The 15269-nt window shown below is 34.8% G+C and overlaps 1 protein-coding gene across 8 annotated transcripts in view; it reads left to right on the forward strand.

Annotated features, from left to right (window-relative positions):
• LOC100373924 (uncharacterized) overlaps nt 1-13894 on the forward strand; it is a 144356-nt gene extending 130462 nt beyond the window's left edge. For 3 of the 8 annotated variants that reach the window (XM_085495888.1, XM_085495890.1, XM_085495892.1), the window contains 8 exons: nt 1372-1425; nt 2078-2316; nt 4909-4929; nt 6625-6887; nt 7813-7967; nt 8438-8611; nt 9798-9951; nt 11477-13894. In XM_085495888.1, the coding sequence (XP_085352014.1) occupies nt 1372-1425; nt 2078-2316; nt 4909-4929; nt 6625-6887; nt 7813-7967; nt 8438-8611; nt 9798-9951; nt 11477-11520 (1104 nt within the window). In that variant the 3' untranslated portion in view covers nt 11521-13894. Of the gene's footprint in view, nt 1-1371; nt 1426-2077; nt 2317-4908; nt 4930-6624; nt 6888-7812; nt 7968-8437; nt 8612-9797; nt 9969-11476 lie in introns of all 8 variants that reach the window. The other 5 variants (XM_085495893.1, XM_085495895.1, XM_085495894.1 and 2 more) reach the window with 4 other exon arrangements.
• The last annotated feature ends 1375 nt before the right edge of the window (nt 13895-15269 follow it).

The raw sequence follows: 15269 nt of genomic DNA on the forward strand, positions 1-15269 counted from the left end.
AAATAATGCTATTTATGGCAACTTGTAATCAGCATTAATATCAACCAAAGCTAACAACTTACTTAATATAACTGTCATTAATCCTGCTAATTACATGTTAGCTTAAGCTAGTTTGTGCTGGGTTTGGTTGGTGTGCATTTCTAGTTGCTAGTAAACATGGTAATGTTTATTTACATCATTGTGACTGCCTTTGCTTCACATGAATATTCAACATTCTGTGCGAGTCTCCATCACAGTCTGGTACACCTAACAAAATACATTTGATAGTGTATCAGAAACAGGGTACTGCAGATGTTGTAGGATTTAGTTTTATTTTAAAATGGCACATAATAGACTCCAAAACCAGTCTGATAAAACAAGACAAGAAACATTGTTTTCAGTGAGTATCTGATTCGAACCATACCACACTGTGAATATTCTAACCATATGTGTTGTAGGAAGGGAACTAAGTACTTAATACACATTATAAAATAGTATGTTATGCTGTCTTGACTTGCTGCATGGGGCTGTGGTTGGAAAGCAGTACTGCTTGTATCGCATGGCTACCATTACAAAGCTATAATAGCCAAACTGGTAATGATAAATCGCAATTATTGATATCCCATTATGTTATTGTATCCACAAATACAACATGTAATTCATTGATCAGATGCACGGTTTTGCAAACTCAATGTAAACAGACTTCCCCACAAATCCGTGCATGTTTGTAAAGAGAGACCATCTTGACCTCAATAAAATGCAAAGATCTGATCTGATCTAAAACCTGCAATAAATCAAAGTTGTCTTAGCATATGACAATGGAAATAAATTAAAATTGCAGTGTAATATTTCAACTTTGGATTCTCTTGGATTTTTGGCTTCAACAGATTTGTGTCAAATTCACAGAACAACAAATATTAAGTCATTGTTTTGTAACCGAGGAGAAGAATATTGACTTTCTATTTTATCAGGACCAGTACCATTAAGTCTTCTTTTCTATGAGCTGTCCTTTCTAGCAAAGAAATGTACAAATGATTCTGTGATGTAAATAGATAAAAGGAATACCTTTCACATTATCCACAGTATTTTGATTTGTAGTTGGCCATGGTAACAAAAAATACATGTCTAAGTTTTTCTTTCTTTACAATAATGAATGACTTCACACACAAAAAATGGCACTGAACAACATTGCTGTTACCCATCTTTACATCATTTTTAGAATGCTTCCTGTATTGGCACTTTGAAAACAATATAGATAAACACTATTATAATAATGATCATACATATTCATAATCATCAAATTGGATATTAGTCACTTGCACTATAATAGCAAAAATAAAATCAAGCTATTTGGCTGTTCTCATTGTTTGCTTTTCTCATCTTTTTCACCAGCAACCATCTAATTACATCACTAATGAAAGAGGAATGAGAATAACTGTGTTTCATGTAGGTAACCTTACATAACATGGCAAAAGTTTTTGATCATAGTGTCTCCTGCTGTTCAGCAATCAAAGCTTGCTTCTTTCGAGATTCCCATCTGAATCAAAACTAAACCACATTTTTCATGTGAAGGATGTAAAACCATCCACGCAGCTCAATAATACACTGGTAAATGCAATCAAATTGGATGGCATGCGGTCACTTTGATCAGTTACTCTAGTCTTGCATAGCTTCTTTCATGCCAGGCTTTCAAAACTGAACATAATAGCATCTTCTAAGCCAATTATTTCTGCACATGCATGTAACTTCAATAAATCTGAACATGGTGGCTTAAATTGTTAAGGTTCTACAGAAGGAAAATATTGAGACATTGATATTGTAGGATAAAATTAGCTATACTTTAATTGTACTTTTGTTGATTAGTTAATGTTGGGAAATGAAAGGGCATCACTCGCTTGGCAAATAGATTGTGTGATTGATGAATTCAGGATTAAACTAGTAATAGATACTGTTGAGTGATGATTAACACATCTGTTATTACGTACATCTGTAATATTCCAAGGTAAATGGGTAGATTCTAAATCCTTGTAGTGTCCAATGGGCATGTTGTTAAGCAAAATGTAAAATTAACCAGTTTGTAACTCTATATCTAATCTAGACGACAAGCAATCATGTTAGCCAATCAAGTGAGAATGAGATGGCTCCGGTCATAGAAGAAACACAGGCTCCAGTCAGAAGGTCATCTAGCAAAAAAACACGGGCACCTAAGCCACCAGGTAACCATTCACAAAGAGTGCAGGAATCACCGAAAGCAGTCCACATGGCACCCAGTGCATCACCCGGTATGTCTAATAAGCACAACAGGATGTCTAAAGGAGAACGAAATAACGATGAGCCGTGAGTAGTACTTAATAATGTTTTTAATGCTTCACACCCCTTTCACCAACATCTTTTTATGAAACTATTTGAGACTGGTTCTTCTTGTGTAAACTAAGTGATGTATTGACTTTATCAGCAGCCTCGGCAGTATGTAGCCCAGTGCCATAAAAAAAAACACTTCTTGGTAAAAAGTCATGTCATCAATCTCCCATCAAATGTAAATATACCAATAAAGATGTGTTATGAAGTTGGTTTGATTTTCAATTCCCCTATGTTCATCTAGTCCACTGGTTCTACTGTGTAAAGGAAGCTAGAAAAAAGTACACAATGCCAAAAGTTTTTAGTCGGTTGCAAGCAATATCATGCACTCCCAATATGCTACAACATGTAAATAAAGAGAAGATGTGTTTTGTTCCTTGATTTGTAATTTGCTTCTGTGTGAGATTTAGCTGGAAAAATAGTTATGGTTAGGCTTTCTGTTCACTGAATATTTCTGTGTCTATAGTTCAAATATTTGTATTTGCTTTGTGTGAACAGCATGGCTGTAAAGTGGGGTTCTACTACCTTATGTGGACAGCATGGCTGTTAAGTGATGTTCCATTGCCTTGGGTGGACAGCATGGCTGTAAAGTAGGGTTCTACTACCTTATGTGGACAGCATGGCTGTTAAGTGATGTTCCATTGCCTTTGGTGGACATCATGGTTGTTAAGTGGTGTTCCATTGTCTCATGTTGACAGCATGGCTGTTAAGTGATGTTCCATTGCCTTGGGTGGACAGCATGGTTGTTAGGTGGTGTTCCACTGCCTTGGGTGGACAGCATGGTTGTTAGGTGGTGTTCCACTGCCTTGGGTGGACAGCATGGTTGTTAAGTGGTGTTCCATTGCCTTGTGTGGACAGCATGGCTGGTAAGTGGTGTTCCACTGTCTCGTCTGGACAGGATGGCTGGTAAGTGGTGTTCCGTTGCCTCATGTGGACAGTATGGTTGTTAAGTGATGTTCCACTGTCTTGTGTGAACAGCATGGTTGTTAGGTGATGTTCCACTGCCTTGTGTGGACAGCATAGCTGGCGAATGGTGTTCCACTGTCTTGTGTGGACAGCATGGTTGTTAAGTGATGTTCCACTGTCTTGTGTGGACAGCATGGTTGTTAGGTGATGTTCCACTGTCTTGTCTGGACAGCATAGCTGGTGAGTGGTGTTCCACTGTCTTGTGTGGACAGCATGGTTGTTAAGTAATATTCCACTGCTTCTGGTGGACAGCATGGTTATTAAGGTGTGCTCCGCTCTCTCCGGTGGACAGCATGGTTGTTAAATGGTGTTCCACTGCTTCATATGAACAGCATGGCTGTTAAATGCAGTTCTACTGCCTTGTGTGGACAGCATGGCTTACAAAACAAGACAGCATTTAACTTTGGTTTTCACTCTTAATTCCTGAATAATGTAATAAGGAGGCTTATTGCTCTGAAATTTATCAAGCCCATCGGCTATTACAAGTGTAAAAAAACACACACATACTACCAGGGAGCTGATTGCTGGGATTAAAATCACTAAATGTCCTTACAGATTTGTAGCCCATCCAGTTTGAATTAGTTTACTTCAAGATTTACCTCAGTACTCAATGTATTTTACTAAGAATCATGATTCCATCAAGCAGTTAGGTATAATTTCAAATCTAAAAAAACTATAATGTTGGTGTCACAATTATAATAGAAAGGGGTGTGCAGCATTAACTCTGGAGGGACCATTGCCATTACATGATATGTGTGTGTATACGTGTTGAAAGTGGTGCAGTGGTTGATATGAAGTATCAATTTTGTGAATTTTGTTAGTATACAAAATTATGTTTGTTTGCTTTTGCAGTGGTGACCTTTGACCAATGCACATTTGCATAGCGTCAGTATTTGTTGATTGTTAAAAAGCAAAAAATATTGCTAAATGAGCATTGCAATTTTTACTCAAACCAAACTATTATAGGCGTGATATTTAGGTGGTATGTCAAATTTGAACATAAATGATAATAAACAGGAAACAAAATATACAGATATTAATAATTTGTGTACAGTAAAATATGAAATAATGCAAAATGACGATATGAAACAAATGATTACTGTGAAAATGAGTTGACAGTTTTCAAAATGAGTATATTACCTATACATGTAAGTAGTTCTTGATGACCGGTTCTCATAATCATTGCTTTTGTAATTTCACTAAGTTAAATATCGCACTTAGCACAAAAAGCAGACTGAAACTAGTTTATCAATGAAATGACAGAAAACATTGCCACTTTAATCACAAACTTAATAAATTCATATTTTTGTCAGTTTAAAATAACTATAATTTTCTAACTTATATAGAGGTCTGGTTCAAAGGTCACCATTGCTGACTGATCTGTGACTTGTGTTCATTGTTTCTCAGTCCCTCACTGTGCATGTTGTTACACTGTTCTCCCTTCAATTCATTATTATAATTTTTTTCATATTTTTCTGATATATTTATTTGAGGCAACCCGCCAGCTTCTGATGCGGTCTCTGAATATGAGTCAACATCATTCCTGTCATCCATGTTTTTTTCTAACATGCCACTTTTCTCTCCTCTTTTTTCCTCATCTCAAAGCTACAACCCGTGGAGACGGAGGTTAGTTTCCATAGCGATTACTTCATTGCATGCCTCATCACCTGTTTAAGCAGAGTTTTAGAGCACTTATCACTTATTCATCTCAAATTCACTTTCTTTGCAGTTTTATTACAGTGTGATTTTTCTCTGTTGGATTATTTTAAAATAATATCTGTCCATTCGCCAGAAGATGTCTTCTTTTATCTCACCCTTTCAGCTCTAAAGCTGTTCATTCTTGCATGAGTATCTTCTTGTTGTGGACTGTTTCTCTTGGTGTACTTTGTGATTCCTGTGTGTGTAGGTCAGAAGAGCACTTTGCACCAAATCCAGATTTGTATATCTGACATCACTTCTCAGAAGCTTCTGTGCTAATACAGTCATGTTTGAAATGTATATACTTTGTGTATGTATTCCATCCTGGGTTCTTATCCTTGATTTGTCCTTGTCAATATGCTGTCTAGTTGGTTATAAACATTGTTTACATACAAGGTGTGAATTTTACATTGGAATTGCTACAATAAACTTTGTTACTGGTCACTGAGATCAAATTGAAAATGAGAGAGCTACAATACTTGTTTTTGCCTCGTCAAATAGTGTTCTATTCTCTCTCTCTCTTCATCATGTTTGCTGTTACCATGGGAAAATTGGTCAGACCAGAGAGAACTGACACAATAATTGAGGGACAAAAAGTCTTGTGGTTCTCGATATCGCTGTCATGTAGGTGGTCATTTGATTATAATCACCATGTAGGTTCACTTGTACTATTCCATTCTCATATTGTATCTGAGGTGCTTTTTCTTTGAATGGCTTTGAGAAATTACAGTATATTTCTAACTATGATTGGCGTGAATATCATCGTCCTATACAATACATACCTACTGTATAGGGCAGAGCAGATTACTCCTCCACCTCCCGCAAATAGTTCCAGTGTTATCAATTCAAACTTAACAATAAAAGTTAGTCATAATAAAGTGATATGCAATGCCTGACTGTATATAAATTCATCAGTAAGCAATCCTAAATGTGGTGATTATATTGCAATGAGATTAATAAGACTACTAAATCTATTAAATCTGCTTCATACCTAGACCTTCATCTTCAATTTGATGGCTGTCTAAAAGACTTTGACAAAATATCTCACTCTCCCTGACCTATGGGGTATACATTCCCTAGATCATCAACTATGCCAGGACATGAAGAATTCTTAGAATGAGATTGGTTTCTCTATTCCAAACTTATTAAACCAAGGGTTTTCTAGAGAACTCAATATTTCAAAGGCCAAAAAAAAGTTGATATACTGAGCTTTGTATGTAAATATGGTAACACTGTTATCCTTGAAGGCATGAGAGTTTTTAATGATTTGATATATTGTGGTTGCCACAGATTCAAATATCTTTCACTCATTGATTTCACCTTGTTTGTACTTGAGGTTTGGTTGCCAGTTGTTTGTTTGTTTGTTTGTTTTGTGTTTTTAGATTTGTGAAATTCTTTTAAAATTTATGAATTTTGATGTCCGTTGGGTATATTGTTATTTCTGTTCTGGTAGTTTTAATAGAGAAATTTACACCATTCATACTTGCCTTGAGACATTATGGAAAGTCTCTGCAATATATGTTCAAATGTCTTGTTTCTCAGCAGGTGTACTGAAACTTAAATTGTTCACAATTGCAGTGCTTTGTATAACATGAAAACAATTTAACATTTTGTTTGCTGCAGAGATTATTTAGAAGATACTTCCTCAGACAGATCATCACCGGTTGGCTCAATCGGCACATCACCAACTATGCCTCCTGCAATGCCGTTACTACGGTTACAGTCTCCTTCCTCATCAACCAGCAGTGGTGCAGGAGTGACACTTGTATCATCTCGGTCATTAGAAGCCACTCCAACCAGTCCTTCTAATGCATCTGTAATGAAAGAAGGTGGTTCACCACATCAGTCTGAAATTCCTACAGCGATCCACATGAAACCAGACAAAGGTAAAGCACGTCTTTTTTGTTAGATCACAATATAAAAAAAAGGAAGAAAGTGAACCACTGAATTTTCTCAAATTGAAGGTTTGAAGAAGTAAATTCGTTGAAAGTCACTGCGACTGTCTGCTGCAATATTTCATCATTTTCTGTGCCCCATAAAATTAACATATGGGAGTCTTTTGTGAAATGAAAGAAGCTTACACATGTGGATAGAAAGCTAATCTTTGAAAACTACACATATGCATGCCCTATTACTCATCTGTTCTCTGATTTATCACACACTACATGTTATTCGCATTCAGAACATAGGAAAATAGGCATTACCTACAATACCTTGTCACAAAAACCTTGGCATAATTATTTGAAATCACTAACTTGTCTGTAATTAGCAATTTGCTTCATAGAATATCTGTTATGTGAACCTTTCCCATGCACATGCACAGCTCTGATGATCATGCTAGTGTTTTAGGTTTAAGCGAGACACATTTATACATAGTTCTGGTTCATGCGATCATGATATATTGTAAAAATATAGATTATGCTAGAGTTCTTACGACAGAGATCCAGTTATTTTTTTGCGATATAATTTCATCACAAGCACGTTCAAATTGACGAAGATTGAATTGTTTATAGTATATAGTATGTAGCTGATTTGTATATCTATTTTTTTTTTATTGGATTATTTGTTTTTTGGACTGTTCATTGTTGATTATTGGACTGTAAAATCTGTACTAGAAGCCGCGACTTCTATTAAAATGGTACAATGCAACGGAGGGGATGAGGCTTCTATTAGAGCATCTACACAAATAAGAAATGGTGAATATTTGGGTCTCAATTGTTCAAAAAGAATGGATGTGACTTCTAATACAGGTTTTACGGTAGACTGTTTGTTTATTGACTGTTTATTTATTGTTTTCTTTGTCTCATGCAGGTGCACCAGTTTTAATTTCTACCTCAGGTTCGATGGCACACCAGTCTCAGATAGCTGACGATTCTTACGGTGCTATGCCAGTAAGTGAAATGGGTGGATATGGTAAAGGGAAATCACAGAAAGGAAGTTATACAATTACTGCAGTTAGGACGGTGGTATGTTGTCTGAGAGCTAAACATTGATAAACTAACATAATGTTAGATGTTGTACCATTCTGATCTAAATAACTATTTCCAAAATCTATGTTTTCATGTTCATTTGGTCAATCAAGTCAAGTATGGTAATGTTAGTCACCTATCCCAGAGTAAACCTGTGTACCAGTAGTTTTTTGTTTGTTTTTTTTTCATTTTTTTTCCAAATTTTAATCATTACCTGTATAAGATAGTAATTTGTGTTTGTCTGGTTTAGCATTAACAAGGAAATTATTGAAAAATATCTAAAAATGTGCAAAGTTTTAAACTAAAATAACTCTCAGCTGGTGTGGTATATAATGCATCCTATCCCTAAACATCTGTTTTTACTAATTTTAGCTAAAATCTCATCCCTCGTACAAATATTAAATACTCTACCACATAAATTATTGATGCTTCTAATATCTAAAGTTTGAAGTTTTGTTTCATTTCAGGGTGATACTTCCATCAAGCCCCATCACGTTCAAAGTCGTCCTATCACAGAATGGCAGAATACAAATGTACTTCAATGGCTGATGCTTCATGAACAAGAGCAGCATATGCCCGCATTCCAGAGTAATAATATTAATGGTATTCAGTTACTGCAATTAGATGGTGCCAAACTTAAGGTGTGTAAGCTCAATATGAAATGTAAAAACCCAGTTTAAAAAACGGAAGCATTTTACACACACTATTGCTTTTGCATACCCTGTCAATTTCGCCGTGATGGTAGTATTTGATGGTGTTGTCTTGAAGTTTAAAATCCCTGTGTACATACTCCACACTGTGCATGTTTTTTTCAGTCTGTGTATACAGGCCTGAAACCTAATGTGTACACTGTGCATGCAAGACATTTTAAAAATTTGAGTCAATGTATTGTGAAATACAAATAGATTCCATGGTTGAAAAAATACTAAAAACTATTAAAAATTAATTTCTTTATGTTTGTGTTTTGCTGACATATAGAAGACCCATACAAGACAACATGGTCTTAGAAAAACACAAATTGATGTTGCTTGGTCTGGTGACAATGAATTAACACATTTTACAAATAAAGTTTATCTACAATATTTGATACATCACTGTGCATGCTGGGAAAATCTTTTATTTCAGTCACTGATGGTGTGTTAAATTATGTGATGATATCATGAGATGCCAGTGTGATGGGAAAATGGTAAATAAGCATTTACCAGTAAAGTAAATGTGTGTTGGGTTAAGTAAAAGTATTGCTATGTCTCATCACATCCTGTAAAACAGAAGATAAATAATGGAAATGAGAACCAACCTTTGACCAAAGCCTCTTCATTAATAGGTCCGGAGTTTTCATCTTAACTTTAAGGGATTGATGTATACCTGTTGTGAATCAATAAAAAGACCTGAATGGGACAGTCAAAACCAATGACTAAGATGCAATTACCTGGTACTGAGAGTTGCAGATGCTAGTGTTTTGACTGAGTCTGGTTAACACAATGATAGCAAATTATATTGCCACAAAGATAGGACAATGGTCACACACCCGTGACATGTAATCTCAAACATGTTTCTGATAAAAAAATCTGGGGGGGGGGGGGCAACAGTGACATTGTTCAAATCTTCATCTGGGACGTTACTAGTCCAATACCATAACTTCACACTTGACAGAGGGAGAAATGTGGACATTCTGTTCCTCTGCCAAGTGTGTATTATCAAAGGTTGCAAGGGAAGTTCATTGCAGGTTGTGTTTGTTTTAATAATGGGGAAGAAAATTTCGACATGTATTGATTTAATGTGTCTCCACAATTGAATGATGTTATTTATAACGGTTTCTCATTTCAGACGTTGGGGGTAACGAATAAGAATGACTTAGCTTTCTTTAAGAAAAAGATAAAAGAAATGCGTGTTCTATGTGAAAAAGAAAGAAAACAGAGAGAGAAGGAACTCAAAGCTCAAGAGAAACAACAAAAAAAGGCTGCGAAGAAGAAACTGACTGGTTAGTCATTGAAACAGGTTGGAAGCAATGCCTTGTTGCCCTGGAAACTAGCTTCATCAGCAGCTTTCTGTCTCCTGTCTGCATTACATATAGAGTAGAGCCTACTGCACATCTCGTCAACTCATCTGCACAGATCTTTTTTATGTAGCTTTCACTTCCATTGACTTCAAAAATCTCTATCATTATTCATTGATGACAATAACTTTAAAATATGATCTGCCATTATTATTGTTACTATTCTTTTTAATAATAATTAACGCTTTTATCGCCATACTCGAATATTGCCTCTTCTTTCCAAATGTAGCTTGTACATTTATATAACTTTTGTTTTCATCTCGCTTCAAAATTCAATCAGTTTTGTGGAGAGATTATGGTAATAAATCAGTTGTACACTCAGTGTGAAAGTTTTCTGATGCAGTTGCAGTTTCCATGCTGACACAGATTTCAAAACTATCAAATTTTAAAAAACTTACATGCAGAGAATGTGATTTGACTCAACAGTGGTATGGATTTATGGATTCAGTAATCAACTTGAGAAATGTAGATAAACAGTTCTGTAAAATAAATGATTGTGATATATTTCATGAGGTGTGTTCAAAATTAGTGTCTAAAAACAAAACCCAGCTATCAAACAGAATTTACCATGGTGATGTATAAGTTTTTAGCTATAGAGTGGATAATGCAGGTGATAATAATCATAAGATTGTTGATAGTTAACACAAAAATGTTTGCATTTCTCATGTTTTGAGTGTTCGAAAACTGCAACTGTCAGTCTTAAACAAATAAACAGCTGCTTTATCACAATAATGTATTTTGGAACATTCCTTCAATGTCTTATTTACTGGATATACTTGTAAAGGGGATTTTATGATTCAGATTGCTTTTACAAAGACAAAGCCATTAAAGAGGTTGATCATACAAATTCTCCATGTGTTTTGGAGAAAATTATGTTTTCAATTTTTTATAGTTCATGAATAATTGTATTAAAAAAAATATGTCAAATTCATGTATATCAAAGTGCAATTTATTTCTCTGTAGATGGAGTTTAAAATGCAAAGTAATGGCGTAGGAAATAAAACTCAAACAAAATTAAAAGGAAAAATAGACGTGTTTTTTGACCTAATGTAGATATAATTGTAATTAAAAAAATGGTCACTTTATGTTATTTGGTGGCAAAGGTGATGATATTGGTCAATTTAACTCACAGAGATTGTTATACTTGACAAATAGTATAATACTTTGTTTGTCAAGTGGCTTGGTCTATAAATTGATGTCCTTTACAAAACTAATTATGTTGTTTTTTAAGTTCTTTATTTTGACATTCTCATCTTCTGTCTGAAGCGATCTTAGTTTAGAAACACTAATTCCTTCAATTTTATGAAGCCAAAATAGTGTGTAGACGGAAGCTTCCCTTAAAAACTTTCTAAACACAATACCTGTTTTTGTCTCCTCAATCCTGTATTAGTCAGCTTAACTATAATTTGCTAAATCTGGCTTAATACTCGGCTTTGATAATTATTTTTAGGAAAGGAACAGCGTAGATCAAGATCATCGTGCACTTTAGCGTAATTCAAAGTCGTTTCATGAAGAATGTCCAGAAGATGCAACTTACACCCTTCTTCCATCAAGGCAGCCATTTTGTAAATTTTATCACTGCTAGAGGGCACTGTTTCCAGTGCAAAACAAGGCAGCCATTTTAACTGTACATTAAAGATGGCCGTTATCTTTTATTTATGCATACAACGTAGGTAGAAAAAAAAAGAATTTGTACAAATTTTTGAAAAAAATAAAAGTATTCTTTGAAGCTTTTTCTTGATGTAAAATTGTGGGTGATGGGACTCCAGTTTTGAAAATTCCATGAAATGTTTCCCAAAACTGGATCTATATATCATAACAGCGTCTATTATCTTACTTCTTATCCAATTACTGCTATTATTAGTGTTACATAGCTTACTGTGTTGGAATTTTATTTCCTTATTCTAAGAGACTGTCAAAGGGGAAATTAAGTCATGTTTTTGTCATTTATAATAAAAAACACAGTAATTTTTATTAAAAAAAAGTTAAATGAGCTATGCTATATGTGTATTTATGATGGCAAAATGTCTACTTGATTTTTGTGGAAAATTTAAGCTTTTTTTTAGTGGGAGAGACTGGGAAAATTGAATATAGTGCGATTTTCACAGACACAGATTCAAAGAATGTTAGAAAAAATAAAATAGAAAATTATGCTGTATAATTGAATTTCTGAATAATGTGAAGTGAGATTTTGGGGAAAAATGCCCAAACTATTGTAGCTATGCTAATAGCAGGATAATAGCTAATGTTATTGTTTAGTCTTGTAATGGTTTTACAAGTTTTTTGCATATTTGATGTACTCTAATATTGGTGTGAGGAGCAACAGTTGTCATTATACATATAAATAACAAAATTCAGATCCTAAAGAGGGTGCTGTAGTTTTTAAAACATAACAAACGTATATTACAAATTGATTCAATTAAGGTGGCAATGTAGCAAAGATTAATTACCCAACCCTCTTTGTTATCAGTATACATTTGTTTTCTTCTATCATTTTTTTTGTATTTTATACCATTACCTTGGAGTCTATTTTACATAAAATGCATTTGTAGAAATTTACATGGAATTATTATTGAAAGTGTTAATTTTTGTTATTCATGTTCTCTTTCTGTTTTTCCTATCATATTTGTGTTTTATTATCAAGCTAGGGGGTCTCTAAGTTATGAAACTATTGTTGCTGAGGGGTTCTTTACCAGCCTGAAGAGAGAATCATGTATGGAGTGGAGTGTACACTGTCAATAATGATAAACATCATAAAACAAGATATTTCCAGTACTAATTCTTTAACAAGGTCCTGTTTTTCATTTGATTATCATTATACTAGATGTGTGTACCTGGGAAAAATTGAATCACATGGAAGCTTAAGCTCTTCAATGCTATGTTTCATCATTTTCCATATTTGGGCAAAGCTCATCATCATCAGTCCCTGCAACTGAGTGATAATTATTTCATGTCTCGATGCAGTTTACTTAACATTTCTGTCACAAAACAACGTTCTTTCATTTCTGGTGCATTATGAGAATAGTTGTTGCTCCGGTTACCCCTTGTTCAAGTCTTCAATGCATTATATGGAGCTTAATTTCCATACTTCAGTTACCATTTCACTTAATTTGACTCTTTGAGTGGGTGGCAATCACCTAGTTTCCATTCCAATGCAATATTACCCCAAAATTAAATCATAGCTCGGAAAAGAAAATGAGCGACAATATTATACATCTACTAGCAGTGGAAAAAAATATAACCATCTGTAAAAATCTTTACGGACGTGTTCGAATGTGTCACAGACGTCACCAGACAATGGTATTGCATTGTCCTGCTACACGTTGGACGATACAATCGCGGTACTGCATTTGCGTTTGGGCATATTTTGCAGCGCTCTCCTGATAATCACATCGTTTCCCGCTATCTTCAAAGTGTACCAATCTATCGCTAGTTATTTGACATTATTTAAATCCATCCAATAGAGGGCAGTGTGTCAATGTATTTGTAGTATGTTACTGCAAGGGGGTGGTATTTGTACGGATATGTGGGGGTTATTTTCAAGATTGCAAGGCATTTATTTATACACTGGTTTATGTAAATTTTATACTGATTCTGTATATTCTTTGCAGTAATGGCCATATTTTATTTTTAATCAAACAAGCATCGACGGCTGTAATAAAATTGGACGAATGACTATTTACTAAATAAATACCCGACAGATTCTAAAACAATTTTTCTGTAAAAAAACTAAACTTTTTCACCCATGAATTTTGTTTCCATGTCTATTTTATGATTTTTTTTAAGGACAAATGTCTTGTATACTCTTCAGGTCTATGCTAGAACATTTGACTGAGAATTAATGAATAAATAAGTTGCTTCCGAAGAACGTATACTGTGTCATTTATAAATCTTCTCTCTATACTAAATATCATCGTCAAAATATCTTGACATTTGTTGTTGCATAGTTTGTATACAGGGCACTGATGTACTCGCCCTGACTGCTCAGCGTGGAATGAGCCGACTTCCTGTTTTGAACACATTGAGGTCGCAATGCACACTGGGTAGGCTACATGAACGACGTGATATCAGCTATGTACACTGGCTGAGTGAATCACAATATAGCCAGTGAGGGCAGTGTCGCAGTTGCTACTTTTCGCAAGTAATAAGAGTTATGCCATGGTTTTGCTCGCCATATCTCACAGCAAACAGTGAAATAGCTGCCCTGAAAAATTCATTATAACTTCTTATATTCAAAGAATAAAACACATTATATACCAAAACTCTGAACAGTTCAATATTCACTACTTATCTTCACTGCACAAGGCAGATTTGCGTACAATTCATGTGCATATTCAAATGTGGCAGATGTCAGAGTCCAATCCCTGACAGTCAACACAGTTATGTTTAAGTCACCCGATTAAGATTCGGTTTAATAAAACGTTTTACGTACTAAATCTGAATGAAATATTTGGTTAATAAGTTTTGCGTATGTATAGTTGAACGTTGTACACTCGACGAACAAGGTTGGTTCTGGAATAAAATCACGCAATACACTTGCCAAATACAGCGACCGACTTGATTATTTGTGCTGAATTTATTCAATTAAGTTTTTGTGATATTTTGCCAAGTTAATGCAGGAAAATGTAATGTTTTAGAGCGCTGGCGATGTATACAACGCGTGTAAAATACATTGTTTGTTTACATGAAATTCGCACACGCGCTGCGCGACGACCACTGTCCATTTAATACATGTTTCACCCTTAATTTATTACTAGTTCGAATACTCGCGATCTACACTAAGCATGTAATTCGCCACGGATATCTTAAAACACTAGTTTTCAAATGTATTAATCCACCTTAATTTGTGAAATGCAGTGTTCACTGGGTCTTTTTTGCGAAATCTAACCCAGTAAATATTAATATCAACTGGTCTAGTTGAAAGCACAATGAATTATACAAAGTAGGAATATAATATCAAACCGAGCGTGGTTTAACAAAAGAGAAGACAGTGTTGATTTTGTCTGTCGACAGGAATCCCTCAGTCAGTTGTATCGATGTGATGTGATTCAAAACGAGCGATTACACCAAGATCCACACGTGGTACATATATTAGTCCGAGTCATAATTAAATAATTCGTATCAAAGCAAGTTATTAAGTGCCTTCTGAATCACAACTTATTTATAACCAAAAAAAAAATAGATTGTTAAGGTAAGTTCTACAGTGGGAAAAACACTTCTGTATAATAATGTGTGAATAGAAT

This window comes from Saccoglossus kowalevskii, chromosome 22, assembly GCF_978046115.1.
Source record: "Saccoglossus kowalevskii chromosome 22, keSacKowa6.1, whole genome shotgun sequence".
Classification (NCBI taxonomy): Eukaryota; Metazoa; Hemichordata; class Enteropneusta; family Harrimaniidae; genus Saccoglossus; species Saccoglossus kowalevskii.